Raw genomic sequence first — 26466 nt, 5'->3', positions numbered from 1 at the left:
ATCTCGACTCCCTTAAGTCCAAGGGACGCAGACTTGAACATTTATAGAGGACAGCTGGTTTAGTCATTCACCGCCAGATCTGGCTGGACCACATAAAGCACTATCGGGTTCTGCTCTCCTCTGCCAAAACCGCTCACCATTCCAGGAATGCAAAGATAACTTCCGGCTTCTTTTCTCCACTACAAACCATCTTCTTCAACCCCATTCCCCTGCCTCCTCCACTCTCACCTCCAACAATAAGTGAGAGGAGCTCATGGACTTCTTTGTCACTAAGATTGAGACCATCCATTCAGCTGCCTCAATCTCTTCCCTCCCTTCCCCTCACCCACCAAACCAAACATCCCCTAGGATTCTGCCCTAGCCCTGAATTCACATCTTTTTCTAATTTCTCTCCTTTCTCCCCTCATACCCTCTCTGAGCTCATCTTGTCCAGGAGACCCACTTCCTGCTCCCTTGACCATATTCCCAACAAACTGCTGACCACCCAACTTCCCTTCCTGGCTCCCATGTTGGCTGATATTGTTAACGGTTTCCTCTCCTCAGGTACTGTCCCCCTCCCCGTCATCAACCCCTCTTCAAAAAACCCATCCTTGACCCCTCTGTCCTTGCAAACTACTGCCCCATCTCCAACCTCCCTTTCCTCTCCAAAGTCCTTGAACGTGTTGTCGCCTCCCAAGTCCGTGTCCATCTTTCCCACAACTCCAAGTTTGAATCGCTCCAAACAGGTTTCCGGCCCTGCCACAGTACTGAAATGGCACTAATCAAAGTCACAAATGACATCCTATGTGACTGTGACAGTGGTAAACAATCCCTCCTCATCCTCTTGACCCAGTTGACCACACCATCCTCCTCCAATGCCTCTCCTCCGTTGTCCAGCTAGGTGGGACTACCCTCGCCTGGTTCCATTCTTATCTATCCAGTCGTAGCCAGAGAATCTCCTGCAATGGCTTCTCTTCCCGCTCCCGCACCGTTACCTCTGGAGTCCCCCAAGGATCTATCCTTGGCCCCCTCCTATTTCTCATCTACATGCTGCATCTTGGCTACATCATCCGAAAACATAATATCTGGTTCCACATATACGCTGCGACACCCAGCTCCACCTCGCCAGTCTCTGATTTGTCACACTGCTTATCCGACATCCAGTACTGAATAAGCAGAAATTCTCTCCAACTAAATAGTGGGAAGACCAAAGCCATTGTCTTCAGTCCTCGCCACAAACTCCATCTCTCTCTCTCTGGCCACGGTCTAAGGGTGAACCAGACTGTTTGCAACCTTAGCATCCTATTTGACCCTGAGATGAGCTTCCAATTGCATATCTGTTCCATTACCAAGACCGCCTACTTCCACCTCCGTAACATCGCCCGTCTCCACCCCTGCCCCAGCTCATCTGCTGTTGAAACCCTAATCCATGCCTTTGTTACCTCTAGACTGGACTATGCCAATGCTCTCCAGTCCAGCCTCCCATCTTCCACCCTCCATAAACTTGAGCTCATCCAAAACTCTGCTGCCCGTATCCTAACTTGCATCAAGTCCCATTCACCCCTGTGCTCACTGACCTACATTAGCTCTCGGTCTGGCAATACCTCGATTTTAAAATTCTCATCCTTGCTTTCAAATTCCTCCATGGCCTCAGCCCTCCCTATCTCGGTGACTTCATCCAGCCCTACAACTCTCCGAGATCTCTGCGCTCCTCCAATTCTGACCTCTTGCACATCCCCAATTTTAATTGCTCCACCATTGGTGGCTGTGCCTTCAGCTGCCTAGGCCCTAAGCTCTGGAATTCCCTCTCTAAACCTCTCTACCTCTCTCTCCTCCTTTAAGATGCCCCTCAAAACCCACCTCACCTGTCCTGATATTTCCTTATGTGGCTCGGTGTCAAACTTTGTCTGATAATAGTCCTGTGACGTGTCTTAGGATGTTTTACTATGTTAAAGGCACTATATAAATGCAAGTTGCTGTTGTTACTTCTCTGCAGCTAACTTAACACGTGCAGAAGCTGCCCTAGACGTTAGCCCAGCCCACTTCACGACAATCCAATCCTCATGTGCCACATAAGCTGAAATGTACACCGAAATGTGACATTGACTTGTTTAAACTGTACAAGAGATTTGTTTTATTTCGAAACTATAACACAATAAATCTGTCAAGCAGAAAAAAATGGGGTTCTGTGCTTGTATCTTATGCTACTAATTAGGCATTGAGCCTGCTCTGGTATCTGCATAAAGTCGACACTATGTTGGTTGTATGACACCACATTTGAAACGGATACTCGTAATGCATCTCTGGTTAAACCCTCAGAAACTGAGAGGAGACTGAGGATTGATGTGTCAGCTCCAGTAGAGTTGGATGTAACATAACATCATAAAAACTTGGTTTGACTACTCAAACAAATCTGACTCTTGCCATCCATCCCTTTACCTCCCCTACTGACACAGTAAACACAAACCACTAGTTAGATTTGTGTGGTGGATGAAATTAGCTGCACACACTGAGCACTTTGCTTTCCTCTGAAAATCATAGTTCCATTACACCTATATATACAAGCTCTGTATCTGCACTTAAGCAGTGATACTGATTTCCACAAGAGACTGGAGCTTCAGTGATGAGCAACTGTAAATGTGGCATCAGTAAAGTAGCCTTATCTAGTGTGCCTCACTCTCATGAAATTTGTTACATTATGGTTTCAAATAGAACAGCAGCATATCTCTGTGGAATTCAATGAGAAATACTGGATGACTGCTTTTTGTTAATATGAAAGTAACATAGCTACATTTTGTTTCAATTACGAATGTTCTCTAAATCAGACAGTAAAAATAACACAGACCATTTCCAGAACAGTGGATTTTCCCAGGCTTGTGATCATTGCTTGTCCACTGTGTTGACTTCAATGGATCTGGAATGAATGCAGAATTCATTTCAGATTCGCATGTGCCAGCAGGGAATATAAATCATAGAATCATAGAAAATTTATGGCACAGAAGGAGGCCATTCGGCCCATCGTGTCCGTGCCGGCTGAAAATGAGGCACCCAGCCTAATCCCACTTTCCAGCACTTGGTCCGTAGCCATGTAGGTTACGGCACTTCAGGTGCAAATCCAGGTATTTTTAAATGAGTTGAGGGTCTCTGCCTCTACAACCCTTTCAGGCAGTGAGTTCCAGACCCCCACTACTCACTGGGTGAAAATATTTTTCCTCAGCTCCCCTCTAATCCTTCTACCAATCACTTTAAATCTATGCCCCCTGGTTATTGACCTCTCTGCTAAGGGAAATAGGTCCTTCCGATCCACTCTATCTAGGCCCCTCATAATTTTATACACCTCAATTAAATCACCCCTCAGCCTCCTCTGTTCCAAGGAAAACTACCCCAGCTTATCCAATCTTTCCTCATAGCTAAAATTCTCCAGTCCTGGCAACATCCTTGTAAATCTCCTCTGTACTCTCTCTAGTGCAATTACATCTTTTCTGTAATGTGGTGACCAGAAATGTATGCAGTACTCAAGCTGTGGCCTAACTAGTGTTTTATAAAGTTCCAGCATTACCTCCCTGCTCTTATATTCTATGCCTCGACTAATAAAGGAAAGTATTCCATGTGCCTTCTTAACCACCTTATCGACCTGTCCTGCTACCTTCAGGGATCTGTGGACATGCACTCCAAGGCCCTTCACTTCCTCGACACCTCTCAGTATCCTCCCATTTATTGTGTATTCCCTTGCCTTGTTTGCCCTCCCCAAATGCATTACCTCACATTTCTCTGGATTGAATTCCATTTGCCATTTTTCTGCCCACCTGACCAGTCCATTGATATCTTCCTGCAGTCGACAGTTTTCCTCCTCACTATCAACCACACGACCAATTTTTGTATCATCTGCAAACTTCTTAATCATGCCCCCTACATTTAGGTCTAAATCATTAATATATACCACAAAAAGCAAGGGACCTACTACTGAGCCCTGCAGAACCCCACTGGAAAATCCTTCCAGTCACAAAAACATCCATCGACCATTACCCTTTGCTTCCTGCCACTGATCCAATTTCGGATCCAAGTTGCCACTTTCCCTTGGGTCCAATGGGCTTGTACTTTATTGACCAGTCTGCCATGTGTGACCTTGTCAAAAGCCTTGCTAAAATCCATATAGACTACATCAAATGCACTACCCTCAGCTACCTCCTTGTTACCGCCTCAAAAAATTCAATCAAGTTAGTTAGACATGACCTTCCCTTAACAAATCCATGCTGACTATCCTTGATTACTCCGTGCCTTTCTAAGTGACGGTTTATCCTGTCCCTCAGAATTGATTCCAATAATTTGCCCACCACCGATGTTAGGCTGACTGGTCTGTAATTACTCGGTCAATCCCTCGCTCCCTTTTTAAACGGTACAACGTTGGCAGTCCTCCAATCCTCCGGCACCACGCCTGTATCCAGTGAGGATTGGAAAATGATGCTCAGAGCCTCCATTAAATGGGGTAGTCTTTTAATCCCTTGCCTGTCCCACTGTTACTTCCAAAATTCAGTTGCCAGTTATTTCCCTTCAATTGCTCCTCAGAGGCTAACTTCAGCAATGGAACTTTCTTGTGCTGAGAAAGCAGCTGAAGACATCACCAACTATCTGAAGTCCAACCCTTAAAATGCATCTTTCACGAGTTGTCCATTATCTTAAATGGAAAATTCCATCTAACATTTAGCTCCAGTTCTAATTCTATCCAGAAATTGTGCTGCAACCTTGGCCTTACATCATGTTATAAAATATTTCTATGTGATGTCTTGTTCCTGTGAAATTGTTGCTGGTCCAATTGTTGCTGGATTTTAAAATGGAGCTAAGGCTGCTGGGATTTCCTTTGTTTGGAGTCTGTGGACAGAAGGAACGTGCAATACTGGGTAGAGGCAGATGGGTTCCAGTACAGCTACAACACTGGCATCTACCCGACAATGTGGAAAATTGCCCAGGTACGTCCTGTCCACAAAAAGCAGGACAAATCCAATCCGGCCAATTATCGCCCCATCAGTCTACTCTCAATCATCAGCAAAGTGATGGAAGGTGTCGTCGACAGTGCTATCAAGCGGCACTTACTCACCAATAACCTGCTCACCGATGCTCAGTTTGGGTTCCGTCAGGATCACTCGGCTCCAGACCTCATTACAGCCTTGATCCAAACATGGACAAAAGAGCTGAATTCCAGAGGTGAGGTGAGAGTGACTGGCCTTGACATCAAGGCAGCATTTGACCGAGTGTGGCACCAAGGAGCCCTAGTAAAATTGAAGTCAATGGGAATCAGGGGGAAAACTCTCCAGTGGCTGGAGTCATACCTAGCGCAAAGGAAGATGGTAGTGGTTGTTGGAGGCCAATCATCTCAGCCCCAGGACATTGCTGCAGGAGTTTCTCAAGGCAGTGTCCTAGGCCCAACCATATTCAGCTGCTTCATCAATGACCTTCCCTCCATCATAAGGTCAGAAATGGGGATGTTCGCTGATGATTGCACAGTGTTCAGTTCCATTCGCAACTCCTCAAATAATGAAGCAGTCCAAGCCCGCATGCAGCAAGACCTGGACAACATCCAGGCTTGGGCTGATAAGTGGCAAGTAACATTCGCGCCAGGTAAGTGCCAGGCAATGACCATCTCCAACAAGAGAGAGTCTAACCACCTCCCCTTGACATTCAACGGCATTACCATCGCCATCAACATCCTGGGGGTCACCATTGACCAGAAACTTAACTGGACCAGCCATATAAATACCGTGGCTACAAGAGCAGGTCAGAGGCTGGGTATTCTGCGGCGAGTGTCTCACCTCCTGACTCCCCAAAGCCTTTCCACCATCTACAAGGCACAAGTCAGGAGTGTGATGGAATACTCTCCACTTGCTTGGATGAGTGCAGCTCCAACAACACTCAAGAAGCTCGACACCATCCAAGATAAAGCAGCCCGCTTGATTGGCACCCCATCCACCACCCTAAACATTCACTCCCTTCACCACCGGCGCACAGTGGCTGCAGTGTGTACCATCCACAGGATGCACTGCAGCAACTCGCCAAGGCTTCTTCGACAGCGCCTCCCAAACCCGCGACCTCTACCACCTAGAAGGACAAGAGCAGCAGGCACATGGGAACAACACCACCTGCACGTTCCCCTCCAAGTCACACACCATCCCGACTTGGAAATATATCGCCGTTCCTTCATCGTCGCTGGGTCAAAATCCTGGGACTCCCTTCCTAACAGCACTGTGGGAGAACCGTCACCACACGGACTGCAGCAGTTCAAGAAGGCGGCTCCCCACCACCTTCTCAAGGGCAATTAGGGATGGACAATAAATGCTGTCCTTGCCAGTGACGCCCACATCCCATGAACGAATAATAAAAAAAAAATTACCTGTGACCACAGGCATTAAAGGGCCTATCATGCCAGTTGTCAGGTATGAACTAGCAATCAACTCATCAGCGAGGTGGATTCTTCCCTCTTCCCATCCATTTGGGTGATAGATAAAGAAAGAGTCTAGCTTTTCTTCAAATGCACATTCCCTGTGTGAAAGGTCTCCTTAAATCGGAGGTGTGGTGAACTGACTAACATTCCCTGTCCTTGAATTTGCTCTGTGCACCCATATTTCCACATCATGGCGGTAAGCTGGAATGCCCACATTACATTTATCCAAAATGAAGTTAAAGGATTTTGAAAATGGACTCAAGAATTTCAAAACATCTTGTTTTGGTTTTTGAAAACAGTTTAAAGTATAGGTTAAACACTGTGTCATTGATCATTTGATTTATTTTCGCTTCTGTATAACTTTATGTTTTGCAATAAATAAAACTTTTAGTTTTAGTCGGAACTACATGGTCTGTCAGCAAGGTGCTTTTCTGCCTATCAGAGAGAACAGTAATGCATGGTGGACAACCCACACAGAACTCCAGGGCAAAATAACTCAGTAAATGGGTGATTATTAATCCTGCAGCACATTAGCCCATTCACCCCACATATAAGATTAGAAATTTCACATCATAAGCAGCATGGGCTACCTATAGAAGCTGCCTTTGATGTGACTGTAAATAATGAGTGCTGGGAGAGAGACTCTATTAAATTTTAGTAAACCAGATCTCTGGAGTTAAATAGGATTTAACTTGGGAGGGAGGGAAAGAAAGAGAGGGGAGATCTCATAATGTACAAGCCCAACATCCAACACATGTCTGAAAGTTGATTTAAAACGTTTTTACTTCAGAGAGTGCAGTCAATGGCAGACGAACGGCTCTTCTGCCATCGACTGCACTTGTTAGTATAAAGTGGGGGAACTCTAGAGACTTACATTTTGTGCATCTCATGAGCTGCTATCAGTTTTCACCTACCTTTTTTTTTATTCGTTCATGGGATGTGGGCGTCGCTGGCGAGGCCGGCATTTATTGCCCATCCCTAATTGCCCTTGAGAAGGTGGTGGTGAGCCGCCTTCTTGAACTGCTGCAGTCCTTTTATAGGAAAGGCTTTCTTTTTTTTTTGAGGACGATGTCGCCAACCAACATAAACAGCAGAGAGCAAAAACAGAGATTTCAGGGCTCTGTTTGAGTGCTGCTCTCCCAGGGCTGTACATATAAATATAAAAAGTGGCTTTAGAGAGACTTGGAAAGCTGCTGATTGAAATAAACCTTCCAACATTTAGATGCAAGCAACCACTGGTCAGCAGATACAATACTTCCAGTGTTGTTCCATCTGCTGCTCAGCTCCCCCTGGCCTGATACCAGTACCCAGCAGTTTCCATTTGAAATGCTGTTTCCATTTCAACATATTAATTATAGAATTGTTATATAAAAATAAAATGAAAAAAAAAAGTACATTGATTTCAGCACAATTCTGGTATGAGCAAACTGGTGTTTTTCTAGGCAGAGCTGACCAAGGGCCTGTTCAAAATTTCTGGAAAAGTTTCAATTACTTTTAACATATCAAACAGTTCACTGCAATCTCAAATAAACCATGGTATTTCCTTCACTACATATATCTGTGAGCTGTTGCATGATTGCTTAATTCTATAATAGTTTGCCATTTCAAAAATAAACTATTATGGTCAAATCAGATTGGAAACCAAAATACTTGGGTGAATATTGTTCTTGCAGGTGAAGTTCTTTCATTGTGTGTAGTGTGCAGTGAAGCACTTTTGCCTTCCATGCTGGTGCCCAAGGTAAGAGTCAATCCCAACTTTAGTCCATAATCAAGTACTCCACCAAAAAAAAAATTCCACTCTCCACAAATACATTTCACTTGTACTGTAACTCACTTTTATGTGGTGCTCCTCATATAACATTCTTAGAACACTTTACAATGGTGAAAGATGGACATCAAGCAGGAAGTGAAAGAACTTGGGCGAAAAAATAGAGGCATGTTCAAAAAGGATAGTGTTTTACAAGGCTTTTAATTTTACATTCACCTGACGAAGGGGATAATCTCCGAAAGCTTGTGATTTTAAAATAAATTTGTTGGACTATAACCTGGTGTTGTAAGATTCCTTACATTTGTCCACCCCAGTCCATCACCGGCATCTCCACATCAAGGCTTTTAAAAGGCAGGGCAAAAGATAGCAAGGCACAATGGTTTTGAAACAGAATTCCAGAGAGTAGGTGTGTAATGACTCAATGATCAGCCTCCAACAGTGGAGTGGACAAACAATGAATCAGAGTCAGAGGAATGGAAAATGTGGATTGGGATTAATGGCTGGAGAAAGTTACTCAAATAGGTTGGAATGAGGATGTGGAGTTATTTCAAAATATGGATGATGATCGTAAATTCAATTAGTTGTGGCGCAGGGATCCCAAGGCACTTGGTAAGAATGGAATTGGTAAGTGTGTGGGACTTTATATGGGAGTGCAGTCAGGGTTGCAGCATTCTGGATTAAGAGAAGTTTGTGAAGGATGGAGGTGGGAAGCAGAGTGGACAGCGTGGAGAGTATTAGAATAATCAATTCTCAAATGAATGAGGTTTTCAGCAGCAGGGGGAATGAGGTAAGGGCGTAAGTGGGCAATGTTCTGGAGGTGGAAGAAGACGGTTATAGCAACAGACCAGATGGGAGGGTGAAAGCCTAGTTCAGATTTGAAGAGAATGCCAAAATTGTGCACTATCGGGCTCAGCTTGTTTCACGTGCATGAGTGCTCACCCTTACAAAGCCCTGTGGATAGTCTAGGGGAAGGCAGGGACTCAGCATATCTGGGTCTCAGCCTAATTTGTGACCTTTCTGCTGCAGTCCTACAATAGAACTCTTACCAATGATGCCTCAAGTCAAACAAATGACCAACACATCTCCAAGCTCTATCAAGGGTCAAATCTCTAGTTGATATTTTATAACCGAAAAGTTACTGTAGATATGTCGCCAAATATAATTCTGGAATCGATGACACTCGACTCTAATAAGGTGTATTTATTTTAACGGTGAATGTACCAAACATTATAACTGTAAATAAGTGACTGAAAACATTCACACTTCCACATGCTTATTTGGACCCAAGTGGGTTGTAAGATAGAGTTGTAATAGTTTGGTGGGAAAGGGAGGGAGAAAAATGTGTTTACTGATTTAAAACTGCTGCTGTTTTACCTTGCCAAAAAAAAAGGGGAAAAAATGACTACACTTCACAGCAAATCAAGAGCTGCACTTTCCAATTTATTTCAGCAGGAGTCAAGCCCTAGTCTGACTCCAATGAAGAGACCACATTGGAGACATCATGACTGTATCATGTGACTGGTGTTTCATGTTTGGACAACCCAGTTTTTAAAACTCAAACAAAAAAACATGTGCCAGGAATCAGATCCTGCTGTCAAATGTGCCAAGGTTCCACTAGCAGTTGTGCCATTTGTGGACAAAGCTTTTACTTTTCTCTGTGTACAGAAATCCTAATTGGGCAGGGGTTAGGCGGAAGAAATAACCACTTTAATGTCCCGGCAGGATCTAGGGTTACTCCTTGCTACCATCAGTTTTGAGGAAGAATATGTAAAGGAGTGTTTACATATTCCTCAGCCAGCACACATGTCCACACTACTGAAAGGTACTGTATATCGTTTTTAGTGCAGACATATTGAGTTGGTATTAGTGTCATCTCTAAGTTCATAATGTACATAGTAAGATAGTATGATTGTGTTTAAATCCTTTCTGTCAGAATCCAAACAGATGAGACTGGGAACTCCGTGCATTTCATTCAACATTTACAGATATACCCAACAGTATGGGGCTGAAAACAAGTGACCCTTCAGGCACAATCCCACTGTAACACCTTCAGGAGTGCTGCAAAGTAGACCATTCAGATATGCCAGATCCTGGCCATCCATCAAAGTTTCCTGAAGGTTTTATATAGGGTGGAGCCTCTGCCCGGCCCAAACAAGGCCATTGGTGTAAGAGAGGGGTGAGCTAGGTGCAGGGATGCCCAGGCTGGGAGTTTCCACATCTCCAGCATGGTGTGCAATTGGAAGGCCAGTACACCAAATGAGACCTGGGTTACCCCAACGAATGGTGAAAGTAGGGCCCACCTGAGGGTCCCGCCTGGGTCATAGCTTGAACCCTTGAACATGAAGCAATGTTTTTGAACATTTTATAATGGGGGTTGAGGGGACAGTTATATTTGCTTTCACATGGGGCTCAATACGCCACAGTAGGAAGCTTCCCTCAGTGGGTAGGTGCCCGAGATGCACCCCTAGTAACACTGGTGCCTGTCTATCATATTTAAATTAAGGGACCTCCCCCTGACCCCACAAACTTTGATGAGATCAGGGCTGGAGGTCACAGACAGGTACGCCCCAGTGCCGTGGGTGTTCAGAGAGAGAGAGAATATGTATCAAAAGAGAAAAAGTTTTTTTTAGTATCCCCATCAACATATCCCTCATGTGCTCATCCAACTTCCCCTTAAATGGATTTATGCTAGTCGCCTGAACTACCCCTTCTGGTAGCAAGTTCCACATTCTAACCACTCTCTGGGTAAAGAAGTTTCTCCTGAATTCCCTATTGGATTTATTAGTGACTACCTTTTTTAAAATTCGTTCATGGGATGTGGGCATTGCTGGCGAGGCCAGCATTTATTGCCCATCCTTAATTACCCTTGAGAAGGTGGTGGTGAGCCGCCTTCTTGAACCGCTGCAGTCCGTGTGGTGATGGTTCTCCCACAGTGCTGTTAGGTAGGGAGTTCCAGGATTTTGACCCAGCGATGATGAAGGAACGGCGATATATTTCCAAGTCGGGATGGTGTATGACTTGGAGGGGAACGTGCAGGTGGTGTTGTTCCCACGTGCCTGCTGCTCTTGTCCTTCTAGGTGGTAGAGGTGGCGGGTTTGGGAGGTGCTGTCAAAGAAGCCTTGGCGAGTTGCTACAGTGCATCCTGTGGATGGTACACACTGCAGCCACTGTGCGCCAGTAGTGAAGGGAGTGAATGTTTAGGGTGGTGGATGGGGTGCCAATCAAGTGGGCTGCTTTATCTTGGATGGTGTCAAGCTTCTTGAGTGTTGTTGGAGCTGCACTCATCCAGGCAAGTGGAGAGTATTCCATCACACTCCTGACTTGTGCCTTGTAGATGGTGGAAAGGCTTCGGGGAGTCAGGAGGTGAGTCACTCGTCGTAGAATACCCTGCCTCCGACCTGCTCTTGTAGCCACAGTATTTATATGGCTAGTCCAGTTAAGTTACTGGTCAATGGTGACCCCCAGGATGTTGATGGTGGGGGATTCGGCGATGGTAATGCCGTTGAATGTCAAGGGGAGGTGGTTAGACTCTCTCTTGTTGGAGATGGTCATTGCCTGGCACTTGTCTGGCGCGAATGTTACTTGCCACTTATGAGCCCAAGCCTGGATGTTGTCCAGGTCTTGCTGCATGCGGGCTCGGACTGCTTCATTATTTGAGGGGTTGCGAATGGAACTGAACACTGTTTATGGCCTCTAGTTCTGGTCTTCCCCGCAAATGGAAACATCTTATCTACGTCTATATCTACTCTACCAAATCCCTTCATAATCTTGAAGACCTCTATCAGGTCACCACTCAGTCTTCCCTTTTCTAGAGAAAAGAGCCCCAGCCTGTTCAATCATTCCTGATGGGCATAATCTCTCAGTTCTGGTATCATCCTAGTAAATTTTTTTTGCTCCTTCTCCAGTGCCTCTATATCCTTTTTATATTATGGAGACCAAAATTGTTCACAGTACTCCAAGTGTGGTCTAACCAAGGTTCTATATAAGTTTAGCATAACTTCTCTGCTTTTCAATTCTATCCCTCTAGAAATGAACCCCAATACTTGGTTTGCTTTTAAAAAAAAACGGCCTTATTAACCTGCGTCACTACTTTCAGTGATTTGTGTCTCAGTACCTCCAGATCCCTCTGCTCCTCTAACCCATTTAGACTCTTACTTTCCTACCAAAATGTACCACCTCACACTTATATATATTGAAGTTCATTTGCCAATTACATGCCCACTCTGCAAGTTTATTAATGGCTTCCTGTATTTTGTCACAGTCCTCCTCAGTATTGACTATCAATTTGGTGTCATCTGCAACTTGCATTTATACAGCACCTTTAGCGTAGTAAAACATCCCAAGGCGCTTCACAGGAGCGTCATCAGACAAAATTTGACACCAAGCCCCATAAGGATATATTACGACAGGTGCGTCTTAAAAGAAGAGAGAGAGGTAGAGTGGAGAGTTTTAGGGAGGGAATTCCAAAGCTTAGGGCCGAGACAGCTGAAAGCATGGCTGTCAATGGTGGGGTGAAGGAAATCGGGGATGCTCAAGAGGCCAGAATCGGAGGAAATCAGAGTTCTTGGAGGGCTGTAGGAGGCTACAGAAAAGGGAGGGGTGAGGCAATGGAGGGATCTGAATGCAAGGATGAGAATTTTAAATCTGAGGCCTTGCTGGACCAGGAGTCGATGTAGGTTATTGAGTACAGCGGTGATGGGTGAACGGGACTTGATCCAAGTTAGGGTATGGGCAGCAGAGTTTTGGATGAGATCTCTAACCCACCTCCCCCCAGATCAGCAGCGAGACATGATGATAGTCAACCTGTTACATCCGTAATCATCTCATGGGTTGACTTCACAATATTGTCAGGCTGCTGATGGGCATTTTTAGTTATCAGAAGGCTGGTGGGATAATAATATTAGTGACTTCAGGGCCAAACTGTCGTCACCATCTAAAGACTATCACTTCTTCAAGATTAACTTTACATATTAAATGCATCTGCTCAGAATTAAACTGCACTTTAACTGAGTGGCCCAAGACCAGAACAAAGGGAAAAATTGTTGCTATTCCTATTATGAACATATGAAAATGACGTACTGGAAAAGACCAGTTGGTCCATCGAGCCTGCCCCACAGAGTCAGGATGCCTTAAGCATCATGATCGACAACACCAAACACTCACCAGCAACTATGTAATCCCTTGGGAGAGGTAAAAAAAAATCTGTAGAAAGGAGATAAAACTTTACTTTTTAAAAATGGTTCATACATGAAGCTAGAACCTTAAATACATTAAGGTAGCAACGTTGCCGCCCTTCCCTGGGATATGGGGGGGTGGGGGAGAGTGTAATTCCAGTGTAGTTGCGGTGTAAGTTGCAATTTAGAGTGAAATCCAGATCTGTCAGGTTTCTACCCCATTTAAGTTAAGGTGGGAATTCTGGGTCTGGGGGACAGTGGCGTTTCTTATACCCTCCCCATGTCCTAGCAACATTTTGGGGTGTGTCTCGGGACATTTTCGAGCCACTCTGGGAATTCCACTCAGCTCTCTCCTCTGGTAATTCCACTCAATTCACTTCTCGCCCACCTGTTGGCCCCAGATAAGTGTAAGCTTAAAGGTAATTGATTCCAGAAGGCTACCTTTCCATTTCCTGTGGAGAAATCACGATTTCTCAAATCTTTTAATCTTAGGCCTAATAAGGACCCTGGGCTTCCCCCATAGGAGCCATTCTGATTTTCCAACTGCAAGGCGGGGTGTCCGCTTCTGTTGTGTTCTATAGGTGCAAAATACCGGTTCCAAATATCTAAATGACCCATCCCTGTGATCTGGGACAGGGTCACAAAGAGGTCAAAGTGTCGGATGGAAGTCTCATTCCACCACGCCCTGCGTCCCCGCCATTCTGGGTGGCAATTTTAGGCTGTTACCTAAACTCCCTGATGAGCAGCAATTTCTCTCTCGATACAAGAAAGAACTTTCTAAATTTACTATTGAATTCAAATTGAACCATTTTTATTATGAACTCGGGAATGTTGTAAAACAAAAATCAGAAAATTTCCTCTAGGGGAATAAGGCAAAAGTAATGGTCTATGGACTTAGTCACACCTCTTGCCTTTGGACCCAATAAGACATTTTAAATAAGTTATATTTACACAGACTCTTACTGCAAACTTCGCACTATTAAAAGCCATTCTGTGGTCAAAACAGAAGCTCCATTATAGTCAGTCACAGAGCTGAAATCCTGATAATCACTGCTTTGTGAGTCCCCAGGCATTTGTAAGAATGAGGTTTGATTCTGGACTGCCACATTTATAGCATAACATTACGACCTACGTTGAAGTTTGATCAGTGAGACAACATTAAATAGAAAATGCATGGTTTAGTCAAATGTGCAAACTTAAGCTTGTATGGTTCCCTTGTTTTGCATTTAGTGAATAACTTTTCACAGATAAAGGTTTTTACACACCCTGCTGATTCTCATCAGTAATATATGTGAAACTCTAAATCACAAAAACCTTCTTACCATGGCAACAGTCTCCCAAATCTTGTCCATTTACTTTTGCTTATGAAAAAACCAACAGATGGATCAGTAACGGCATCCCAGGCTCGGCCAATGAAGAGGATCAAGGATGCGGATGATGGATCAAGCTGTGTTGCAAGAAAATGTGGATACACAATTAAGCAGAATAAAATGACTCATTTGTACTGTACAAAAATGAATTGGCCTAGAGGAAGATAAATGTACTGCACGGTTCAGCTCAAAGGTTTGTACCGAGGAGATGTTTCATTACTGCCCAAATGCTATCTGTAACATTCAATGCATGGGTTAGCTTACTATCTTAACAAATATCAGTGAGCTACTATAGGAAAACTTGGCTGACAAGATTCCTTTTTCTGTTTTCCTCCTCACCAATTTTCTCTCTTCTCCAAATGGCATTAACTCCATGCTGTTCTACGAGCGCTGGGTATCCTCTGAAAAGCCAACGGCCAGTATTCAATTGTGAGCCTTGGAAATGAGAGTCACCAAGCTATTTGATCATGGAAGTATCACAGCTAAGCCTGACCCTGTCCCTACTTAACCTTCATGCATATATATTCCCAGCAGAGATTCTTGGATAGCAATCAGGAGCAGGAACTTCAATTTCTCTCTCACTGACCCAGTCCCACTGAGGTCAACTGTAATGCCCTTACCATTGCCTTGCTAAAATCAGCTAACTAAGAACAGACTGTGGATTAGATCTGGTACCTTCTTCAACGCATGGCATAACTACTCATTGCAAAACTACTCATTGCATTGGAGATGGGAGGTGGAGGGAGAACAGTAGAGGAAGCATTTAATACATATTATGTGTTTAGTAGCTCATGAATTTTGGGGTAGATAGTTACCCATTTAATTGGAATGTCTTTATCTTCCCATAGTTGAAGGTATTTCTCAGTTCTGGAATATGTTTTTTTTTGCAATAACTAAATGATGGGGTCGCAGGTAAAGATTCTGCAGGCTTCCTGCAGTTTTTAATTCACACAAACTTTAGTTTTACAATACAGGTATCACAGCATTTTGGGTGGTAAAAACTGTGTTGGTCCAGAGTGGCAGTGCATAAGATTTGTAAGTCCTGATAATGAACAATATCCATCAGGTATTTGCCATCAGTTCATTTTTTGTTCCGTCTTGCACCATTTCCCTAGCGATAACCAATAGTAGAAATATAAACCCGAATTATTTTACTTCACACTTTCCATTTCAGTCAGTAGTCATTAACCTGGACTAATTCTTAGATGAAAACAATGCATGTCAATATTATTGAATCAGCAGGACTTACCTGTGCTACATCCAATAGGTAAATTTGTAGGAAGAATCCAATGGCACATCCTGTTATCTGGTAGGGTGCTCCACCAATAGCATAACAAAGCTTATTGCATACTGATAGATTCTTTTTCACTTCTCTCTGAAAACAAAAAGTGAAATATGTTTTTAAAAAAACAATATGAGTCGCCACTTATTGGGCTACATAATCAATTATGATATCTGCAACGAGTTTTCATCTCATTTACTGACAATATTAAAAACTGTTTGATTCCAGTGTCTACTTGAATCAACAACCGCTATTATTTCCACCTTCACAATACACTATTATGTCTACCAGGACAGACATAATAGATAAATAAATCCTTTTAGGGAACACGGGTCGGAATTGGACATTTTAAGTGTAATAATTCATAATGACAAGTTTTTAAAAATTCATCCCACAACAGCTCAGTTGGTAACACTAACATATAGTGGAACCATTTGGACCAAAAGGTTCCAGGCACAAAGCAAAGGGCAAGCAGTTTACAATTGTCTGAATCTAGAGATTAGGATATAATATTAAACACTCTGACGGTAGAATCCCCTCCACAGCTCCCTGATGATTTAGTACCACATAACATGGTGCACTAAGTTACTCAGACCTGAAGGTCCCTGATTCAACTGCCAGTTAGTACTGTTTTTAGCAGATTTACAAATGGCATCAATGACCCTGGCTATGAAGGTTTATGTGATATTAATCTAGAGAGGAGGGGAAAAGTAGCAAGGATTCCTGTTCGCTATTCAGTGACTTGTGCTGCAAAGTTGTGGACATCAGCTGAGAATGAGAATTGATTCAGCTGTGATGCCTCCTCAGTCAAATATCCTGCCAACGTTCATGGATGAAGAATAGCAACTTGGGCAAGACATTGGAGGGCAGCTGACATCCATAGAACTGTAACCCAGCGTGAGTCAGAAGTTGTGATGGGGGTAAAATTGCTAAGAATCCTCCATTACAACTCTGTCTTCCTATCCCCTGGTGCCATTAAACCGTGCTCTAGTTTCAGTATTATAGCTAACATACTACTTTCTGGTATTGAAAATTCCAATTGCACTGGAAACAACATTCTTAATTCAGGTCAGTTGTATTGAAAATGTTTTTTTTTTTTTAAAAGGTGTGCACAGATCATTTCGGAAAACGTGTAGTATAACTGCCCTAGGGCTATAAGCACAACTATAACATTGTACTTTGCTTTGGTACTGGCCAGTTTAGGAGGAAACCTGGAAAGTAGTCAGGGGAGGAGGGGGTGGGGGGGAGCAAATTCTAAAAGTGTAATATAACTAAAGAAAATATCAAAATTGGCATGAGAAACTTGAATTCTGAGTTGCCCTGGTCATCTTGAATAAAGAGGCCACATTATTTATCTGAATTTCTCCAAAATCCAACACACTTCATACATTTTATGAGAGGGAATGAATGGTTTGCAAAACAATAACATGACACTGGCGTATAAGATCGTAACTTTCGATTCAGAAACAATCAGCCGCTGATTTATAACCCATTCTGTGACCAGTTCCCATGTGTTTTTTTTAAAAAAGTAATTGAGCAAAATGAAATCTCTTGAGGTTTTCTCTATGGGAAATTAAACTGAAGAAGGGTTTTGACTTTTTTCTTTTCTCAAAACCTCATCGACCTGCTGTGTATTTCCGCTTGTGTTTTTATTTCAGATTTTCAGCTGGTTTTCTCTGAATGATACCTTCCCCCTTAATAAAGCCTCCCCACCTGGCTATATCTTCCACCACTTGCCCCGCCCAGACCGCCACAGAGGCGGTGTGGCCTTTATCACCAAATCACACCTTGGTCTGTCCCCTTACTCCTCTGGCACCTTCTCTTCCTTCGAGCATCTCACCTTGTTTCACCCCTCTCAACTCTCCTTTAAAATCCTCAATCTCTACCACCCATCCAAGTTTTTCACCGAGATATCTTCACTGCTTTCTTCCCTCAGCCTCTGCACCGAGCGACTTCTCATCCTCAGTGATTTCAACCTCCATTTCAACTCATCATGCTCTCTCTCAAGTTCACTGCCCTTGTATCCTCCCTCCATATAAACTCCCCTACCCATATTCACGGCCAGCCCCTTGACCTTGCCATCTTGTGTGGCCTCTCTACACCCATTGTCAATCACGGATAAGGCCATCTTTGATCACTTCCTTGTATCCCTTTCCACCTCCCAACCCCACTTCCTTCTGTGTCCACCCCAGAAAAAAATCTCCTCCAAGTCAGTTACAACTGCACTCTCAAATTCCCCCAACTCTCTAGCCTTTGGCCCTCCATTCACCACGATATTTCTGCAGCTACCAATCTGCTCAATCACACCCTCACTATCACCTTTGATGCCCTTGTCCCCATGGTAATTTCCCCGGTATGGCCCTCATCTCCACTCCCTTAAGTCCAAGGGACGCAGACTTGAACGTTTATGGTGGACAACGGGCATAGCCATTCATCGGCAGATGTGGCTGGATCTCATAAAGCACTATCGGGTCCTGCTCTCCTCTGCCAAAACTGCTCACTATTCCAGGATCATCCTGGAATGCAAAGATAATCTCCGGCTGCTTTTCTCCACTACAAATTGTTTTCTTAAACCCCCTCCCCTGCCCCCTCCATACTCACTTCCAACAAAAAGTGCGAGGGCCTCATTGATTTCTTTGTCACTAAGACTGAGCTCCTTCTGCTGCTTCGCTCCCTTCCCCAAGCCCACCAAGCCAAACTTCCCCCCTGCCCTAGCCATGAACTTGCATCTTTCTCTAGTTTCTCTCCTACCTCACACTTTCTCTGATCTCATCTTGTCCATGAGATCCACCTCCTGCTCCCTCGACCCTATTCCCACCAAACTGCTGGCCCCCATGTTAACTGATGTCCTCTCCAAGCTCATCTTGTCCACAAGAGCCACCTCCTGCTCCCTCGACCCTATTCCCAAACTGCTGAGCCCCACATTAGCTGATATTGTTAACAGTTGCCTCTCCTCAGGTACTGTCTCCTTCCCCTTCAAATCTGCCGTCATCACCCCCCAAAAAAAACCACCCTTGACTACGCTGTCCTTGTAAACAATTGCCGCATCTCCAACCTCCCTTTCCTCTCCAAAGTCCTTGAACCGCCTACTTCCACCTCTGTAACATCGCCCGTCTCCGCCCCTGCCTCAGCTCATCTGTTGCTGAAACCCTCATCCATGCCTTTGTTACCTCTAGACTTGACTATTCCAATGCTCTCCTGGCCGACCTCCCATCTTCCACCCTCCATAAACTTGAGCTCATCCAAAACTCTGCTGCCCGTATCCTAACTCGCACCAAGTCCCATTCTCCAATCACCCCTATGCTCGCTGAGCTACATTGGCTCCTGGTCCGGGAACACCTCGATTTTAAAATTCTCACCTGTACTTTCAAATCCCTCCATGGCCTCGCCCCTCCCTATCTTTGTAACCTCTTCCAGCCCTACAAACCGCCGCCCCCGAGATCTCTGCGCTCCTCCAATTTGTGCCTCTTGCGCAGCCCCAATTTTAATTGCTCCACCATTGGCGGCCGTTTCAACTGCCTAGTCCCTACGCTCTGGAATTCCCTCCCTAAACCTCTCTACTTCCTTTAAGAGGTTCCTTAAAACCTACCTCTTTGACAAAGCTCTTGGTCACCTGTCCTAATATCTCCTTATTTGGCTTAGTGTCAAATTTTGTTTAATAAAGGTCCTGTGAAGCGCCTTGGGACATTTTACTACATTGAAGGCGTTGTATAAATGCAAGTAGTTGTTGATTCAGTTAGTTAACTCCGCTTGCACTTCCTCCACGAGTGCTGGAAAACCGGTGGTAGTTAGATTTGAAGTCATGTACAAGACAAACGGTCTATACCTCATTAGGCGCGCCTCAAACCGTGTGTACATGTCTAATCTCGTGTCATCGCCTCTCCATTTAGGACGAATTTACACCGCACTTAAGAATTTTAGTACCTCCTAGGGCTGACTTTTGAAAGTTTACCCGCTTCACTAACAAAAAGTGTGCAATTTAGATTATGTTAAACTGTATACAATAATAATCACGAGTTAGGCGGATTAGTCTTCAAAGCGTGAACTTGATAACAAATGTTTTGTCTCACTTTAAAAAAAAATTGATGGGAAGGGATATTTTCCAAAAAGTTTGCAATGATCCCGGAGGATAGAGAGAGGGACAGGTTCTCGCCTCGGTTTTTGAAGTGGCTCAAAATAGACTCCGAGGCCGGCCTGTCGGGAGTGAGTGGCCACAGACACACACACCTCTAAACAGCAGTCCAATCAAACGGCAACGTTAAATCGTCCTCATTGCCGTGAGGATCCAAACGTGATCGCGAACACACATGGCAGACCCAGTCCAGAGGAGCGGCTGTTTGTCATTCCCTTATTTGAACAATAATTAGAATAATGCCGAATGTGTGGCAGAATCGATTTCTTTTATTGCAAGGGAAATAACGCAGGGGTGGAAGATTTTTCAATGGAGAAGGAGCTCGACTTGCTAGAGACGACTCGCATTGACTAAAGTTTTATTTTAAGCTTCACGCACTTTTGTTATTGCCCCCCTCCCTCCCCAAACTGTTTCCAATTGTAAGTTATTGACTTCGCGTCCATAACGCAAACTTACAGTAAGTAGCCGCAAGTTTACTATGTGGTTTCCATTGAAAGGAGCAATGGAGTCTGCTTCCTCGTATCGATCTGACGAAAGGAAGCACGAGTTTTGAATTAATTTAAATTATTATAAATTTGATTGCAAGTGAAAAGCTTATTGACCGCCGCTTTAAAGTGATTTCAAGTCGTACGTAGAAGCTGAACCCAATGACTTTCAAATGACAATTCTGTCCTCTGACTGACTGGCTTTAAAAAAACGCGAAAAGATTCACCTCACAGAAAGTTATTAAAAGTTTTATTTTCCTTAAAAGTGTTTTTTTTTAAAAAAAAATGTAAATGCCATCCCACACTCTGGTATCTTGTCAGTTATTCCTGCTTTTTGTTAGATTTGAGTGCTGTAAAGTCTGGGAATCAGCGGTCCTTTTACCTTTTTTAGTCTCCGGTCGTCCGGCGTTATTGTCTTGGGCTGTAAGAAACTGGCCGCGGCGCTGTAAGTCTCTCCACCTTCTCCCTTTGCCATAGTACATGTAAGTGTGTTTAGTTATGTCTCGTCATCGTAGTCTTGGTGAATGAACGAGTTGTCCTTTTTTTTTTCCCGCCCATCGGTTTTGCTGTGATACCACGTAAGCAACAATGGGTGTGATCATTTTCATTTGCTCACCAAAGTGGCAGCATCGTCAGATGGCCTGATCGAGAATTGCTGGGGCTTAGGAACATATAAGGGAACACTTCAAAATAGCATGTAACATTCAATACAAGTCTGGGGGGGTCGTTTAATAATTACATTAAAAACGTTGGAAAAAAACACGTTCTGTCAATATCGGGGGGGGGAAGAAAAACACTTAGGCTTACCAAGTGAGAGACCCTTGGTCAGAATTGAAATCTTAAGCAGTGTTTTTTTTCAGATCTGAACTCGGGGTGTCCAAACTGTGGACACATGCAGCCCACAAGCCTTGGCAATTGAGCAGCGGTCACTCAGGCCCATGTGTGCTTATATTTCTTCTTCGCTTCTTCGCCTTGTTTGAATTTTGTGAGCCTGGAAGTTTGGAAAGGGCTGTTCTTAGTACTGTTGCCCCATTGATTAGATAAATCTTAAATTGAACACTTTTACTGGTGTAAAACACATTTATGCATTAAAAAAATCCAAACTGCTTGTTATGCAGCTTAAATAACATCTAAACAATAGGGATCACAGTAGTTTTGTAGCTATTTGGATAAATAAAACAGTCTCATTATTGAAGATAAAGTTGGTTCAAGAAGTAGAAAATGTATGTTTAGTAGGGTCCACGCTTCAAATGCCACTTTACACAGAAATCTATGAGGCGTTCTGTTTACATGATGGCTAACTAATGTTAGTTGTTAACGGAAGAGAAAATGGTATTTATGAGTGACATCATAGATGAATACCACAGTTCTGCATGGTTGCTTTGGTCAGTGTCTAGGAACATAGACGCATAGGAAAATAGGAACAGGAGTGGGCCATTTAGCCCCTCAAGCCTGTTCAGCCATTCAGTGAAGTCATGGCTGATCTGATCTGTGACCTAATTCCATATACCCGCCTTAGCCCCATATCCCTTAATACCTTTGGTTAACAAAAATCTATCAATCTCAGATTTTTTTAACAATTGAGCTTGCATCAACTGCCGATTGTGGGAGAGTTTTCCAAATTTCTACCACCTTTTGTGTGTAGAAGTGTTTCCTAACTTCACTCCTGATTTCATTTCGAGGATTTCATTTTCACATCGTTCACCTGACGAAGGAGGAAGCCTCCGAAAGCTTGTGAATTTAAAATAAAATTGCTGGACTATAACTTGGTGTTGTAAAATTGTTTACAATTGTCACTCCTGAAAGTCCTGGCTCTAATTTTTAGGCTATGTCCCCTAGTCCTAGACTTCCCAACCAGCAGAAATAGTCTCTCTCTATCTGCCCTATCAGTTCCCCTTAATATCTTGAAAACTTCAATCAAATTACCCCTTAATCTTCTAAATTCCAGGGAATGCAACACTAGTTTTTGTAATCGCTCCTCGTAATTTAACCTTTGGAGTCCAGGTATTGTTCTAGTAAATCTACGCTGCACTCCCTCCAAAGCCAATATATCCTTCCTAAGATGCGGTGCCCAGAATTGAACACAGTACTCCAGGTGTGATCTATCGAGGGCTTTGTATAGCCGTCGCATAACTTCTACCCCCTTGTATTCTGGTCCTCTAGATATAAAGGCCAGCATTCCATTAGCCTTTCTGTGCCTGACAATGACATTTTAATGATCTATGTACATGGACCCCTAAGTCTCTTTGGATCTCCACTATTTTGAGCTTTTCACCATTTAGAAAGTACTCTGATCTATTCTTTTTAGGTCCAAAGTGGATGACCTCACACTTGCCGAAATTGAAATCCATTTGCCACAGTTTTGCGCATTCACTTAATTTATTAATATCTCTACTTACAATGCTGCCTAAATTTGTGTCATCGGCAAACTTGGATATGTGGCTCCTGTCATCTAAGTCATTAATAAATAGAGAATAGTTGAGGCCCTAACACAGATCCCTGCGGGACACCACTAGTCACATCCTGCCAATTTGAGTACCTGCCCATTATCCCTACTCCCTCTGTCTCCTGCCGCTCAGCCAATTTCCTAACCAGGTCAATAATTTGCCCTCAAAGTTAGCTTTAGACTGTCTCTTTGACCAAGCTTTTAGTCAGCTCTCTTAATCTCTTCCTTTTTGGCTTGGCATCTATTTTCCACATGCTTATTCTGTGATGTACTTTGGGACATTTCTTGTGTTAAAGGTGTTATCTAAATGGAGGTGGTTGTTGTATAATGTTTGAACAAAGCCCATTTTTAAAGTTATAGGCTCCAACTTTGTTCTTATGATCCCTTTTCTAGCTTGCATTGTGTACTAAAATTCAGCTATTCTATTACACATGGTAATGTGTCAATATCCACTTGGAACTAACTAGTCTTTTAGCAATATTGCAGTAATGGTGAATTTTTTTGATTTGCCCATTTACCGGGAACTGGATAAGTACTTGAAAGGAAAAAATTTGCAGGGCGATGGGGATAGGACGGGGGAGTGGGACTAGCTGGATTGCTGTTGCATAGAGCCGGCGTGGACCCGATGGGCCGAATGGGCTGTAACCTTTCTATGATTCTACTCGATCTTAGTTAATGTTTCCTGGGATGCATGCAGGGACAGCATTGTAAGGGTGTTGAGATTGATTTATAGACTACAGTCAAAAAATCTTGGATTTTGGGGCATTTGCAAATGATATGTACTGGTTTCCTCTCACTTCCACAAATTGTGTGGGCATGCTTGTTGAAAATCCATGTAGTGACCTTTTTTTAATTCGTTCATGGAATGTGGGCATCGCTGGCAAGGCCAGCATTTATTGCCCATCCCTAATTGCCCTTGAGAAGATGGTGGTGAGCCACCTTCTTGAACCACTGCAGTCCATGTGGTGAAGGTTCTCCCACAGTGCTGTTACTTCTCGTAGCAAGATTTTACAACTCTCAGAGGGCAATTAAGAATCAAACACATTGCTGTGGATCTGGAGTCACATATAGGCCAGGCCAGGCCAGACCAGGACAGCAAGTTTCCTTCCCTAAAGGGCATTAGTGAACCAGAGGGTTTTTACAACAATCCAGTAGTTTCTTGGCCACCATTACTGATACTAGTTTTTTTTTAAATTCCAGATTTTTATTTAGTTAATTGAATTTAAATTCCCTAGCTGCCATGGTGGGATTTGAACTCATGGCTACTGGATTACTAGTCCAGGCCTCTGGATTATTAGTCCAGTAACATAACCACTATGCTACTGTACCCTTATCTGTGATCATGTAGGCTTTATACAGAATCTTCAGATGGATTAGTTGTATTACAATCTGGGTAGTAATATTAGTTTGAACTTAATTGAATTCCTTGATATATGCCCAGTTTAAATTTGAAATCTCTCTGGTTAATTGAACATACTAAAAACCCTGTCTTTGGAGTGTAGAATGGTTTATGCATCAAAGCCTGGAACATTTCCTTACATCTCACATGAGAAAAATCTAACTGGTTTTAATTTGTGTGTGGATTGAGACAAAGGGAACGGAGGTAGGGAATATTGTAAGAAAAATAAAATTACCCCCGTGGATTTACTTACTGGAGCAGAGCTGTTCTTAACAAAAAATTAGATGCTAATTCATTTTAAGACTTTTGCTTGCTTTTGCCATTTGTCCAGTTCTGCCATGGTTGATTTAGGTCGTCTGTGGAAGAAAGGGGTAAGCTGACCGTGTGATAACATCACAGTGGAAAATAAGTACAAAAGTGGCTAACTTCAAGTAAGATTAGAAGTTTTTGTTTGTTTCCCATTGGGTTGTAGATCTGTAAAATAGTCTTCCTTTGATAAAAATAGTCAATGCTATAATCAGTTTAACTCTTTAAGAAAGGAAGTGGAGATTGAATATTATCAGGAGATTGAATATTATAAAGGTAATTGTAATAATTGGTCGAATTCTATGGTTCTCTTCTGTTAGGGCTGTGGAAGAGACAGCTGCAGAATGTAATCAATCACAATTGAATAATGTAAGAAAGAAAGAGATTGCATTTATATAACACCATGTCCTCCAAATGCTTCATATTCAGTGAAATACTTTTGAATTGTCACTATTATGTAGGCAAATGCAACAGCTCACTGCACACGGCAAGGTCCCAAATACTGCAAATTAGATGAATCACTAGTCATTTTTTTTTTGTGTGGTGGTGGTTGAAGGAGGAATTTTGGCTAGGGCATCAGAGTGCATTGCTTTTCTTTGAATAGTGCCTTGACATGTTTTACATTCAGCTGAACAGACGGCCCCTTGTTATTACATCTTATCTGAAAGATTGCACCTCAAACAGTGTGGTAATTCCATGAGCTTCAACTTTAGCTAACAGTCTCTAATGAGGGACTTTATCGAATCCCTTCTGAAAGTCCATATTAACAACATCCATAGACATTCCAGTGTGCACTACTTTAGTCACCTCTTCAAAAAAATTCAGCAATTTTATTTTAAATTCACAAGCTTTCGGAGGCTACCTCCTTCCTCAGGTGAACGATGTGGAAATGAAATCCTCGAAATGAAGTCGCATTTATAATTCACAGAACAATGCTTGGTGATAACAGACAGTTTTTTCAACTGCCCGTTGCCAAGGCAATCAGTGTGCAGACAGACAGGTGTTACCTGTCAGGTCTCAGAATATACAAATCACCAAAAAAAACAACAAACAAAAAAAAAACAGAGATAGAGAGGTAGAAACATAGAAAAGACAGCAACTGACCCGTTATATTAAAAACAGATAACATTTGTTCGCTGGTGGGGTAACGTGTAGCGTGACATGAACCCAAGATCCCGGTTGAGGCCGTCCTCATGGGTGCGGAACTTGGCTATCAATTTCTGCTCGACGATTTTGCGTTGTCGTGTGTCTCGAAGGCCACCTTGGAGTACGCTTACCCGAAGGTCGGTGGCTGAATGTCCTTGACTGCTGAAGTGTTCCCCGACTGGGAGGGAACCCTCCTGTTTGGCGATTGTTGCGCGGTGTCCGTTCATCCGTTGTCGCAGTGTCTGCATGGTCTCGCCAATGTACCATGCTCTAGGGCATCCTTTCCTGCAACGTATGAGGTAGACAACGTTGGCCGAGTCACAGGAGTATGAACCATGCACCTGGTGGGTGGTGTCCTCTCGTGTGATGGTGGTATCTGTGTCGATGATCTGGCATGTCTTGCAGAGGTTACCGCGGCAGGGTTGTGTGGTGTCGTGGACGCTGTTCTCTTGAAAGCTGGGTAATTTGCTGCGAACGATGGTCTGTTTGAGGTTGGGTGGCTGTTTAAAGGCGAGTAGTGGAGGTGTGGGGATGGCCATAGCG

At 43.4% G+C, this 26466-nt stretch overlaps 1 protein-coding gene across 2 annotated transcripts in view; it reads right to left on the bottom strand.

The window, feature by feature from the left end:
- mfsd2ab (MFSD2 lysolipid transporter A, lysophospholipid b) overlaps positions 1-26466 on the bottom strand; it is a 119303-nt gene that overhangs the window by 36676 nt on the left and 56161 nt on the right. Inside the window, exons 2-5 of one of the 2 annotated variants that reach the window (XM_068006613.1) lie at positions 21434-21617; positions 21009-21287; positions 15977-16102; positions 14680-14804 (exon numbers count right to left, since the gene is read on the bottom strand). In XM_068006613.1, the coding sequence (XP_067862714.1) occupies positions 14680-14804; positions 15977-16102; positions 21009-21101 (344 nt within the window). In that variant the 5' untranslated portion in view covers positions 21102-21287; positions 21434-21617. The remainder of the gene's footprint in view (positions 1-14679; positions 14805-15976; positions 16103-21008; positions 21288-21433; positions 21618-26466) is intronic. The other variant, XM_068006614.1, reaches the window with a different exon arrangement.

Source organism: Heptranchias perlo, chromosome 26 (assembly GCF_035084215.1).
Source record: "Heptranchias perlo isolate sHepPer1 chromosome 26, sHepPer1.hap1, whole genome shotgun sequence".
Taxonomy (NCBI): domain Eukaryota; kingdom Metazoa; phylum Chordata; class Chondrichthyes; order Hexanchiformes; family Hexanchidae; genus Heptranchias; species Heptranchias perlo.
This window is presented reverse-complemented; position numbering and strand designations above follow the sequence as displayed.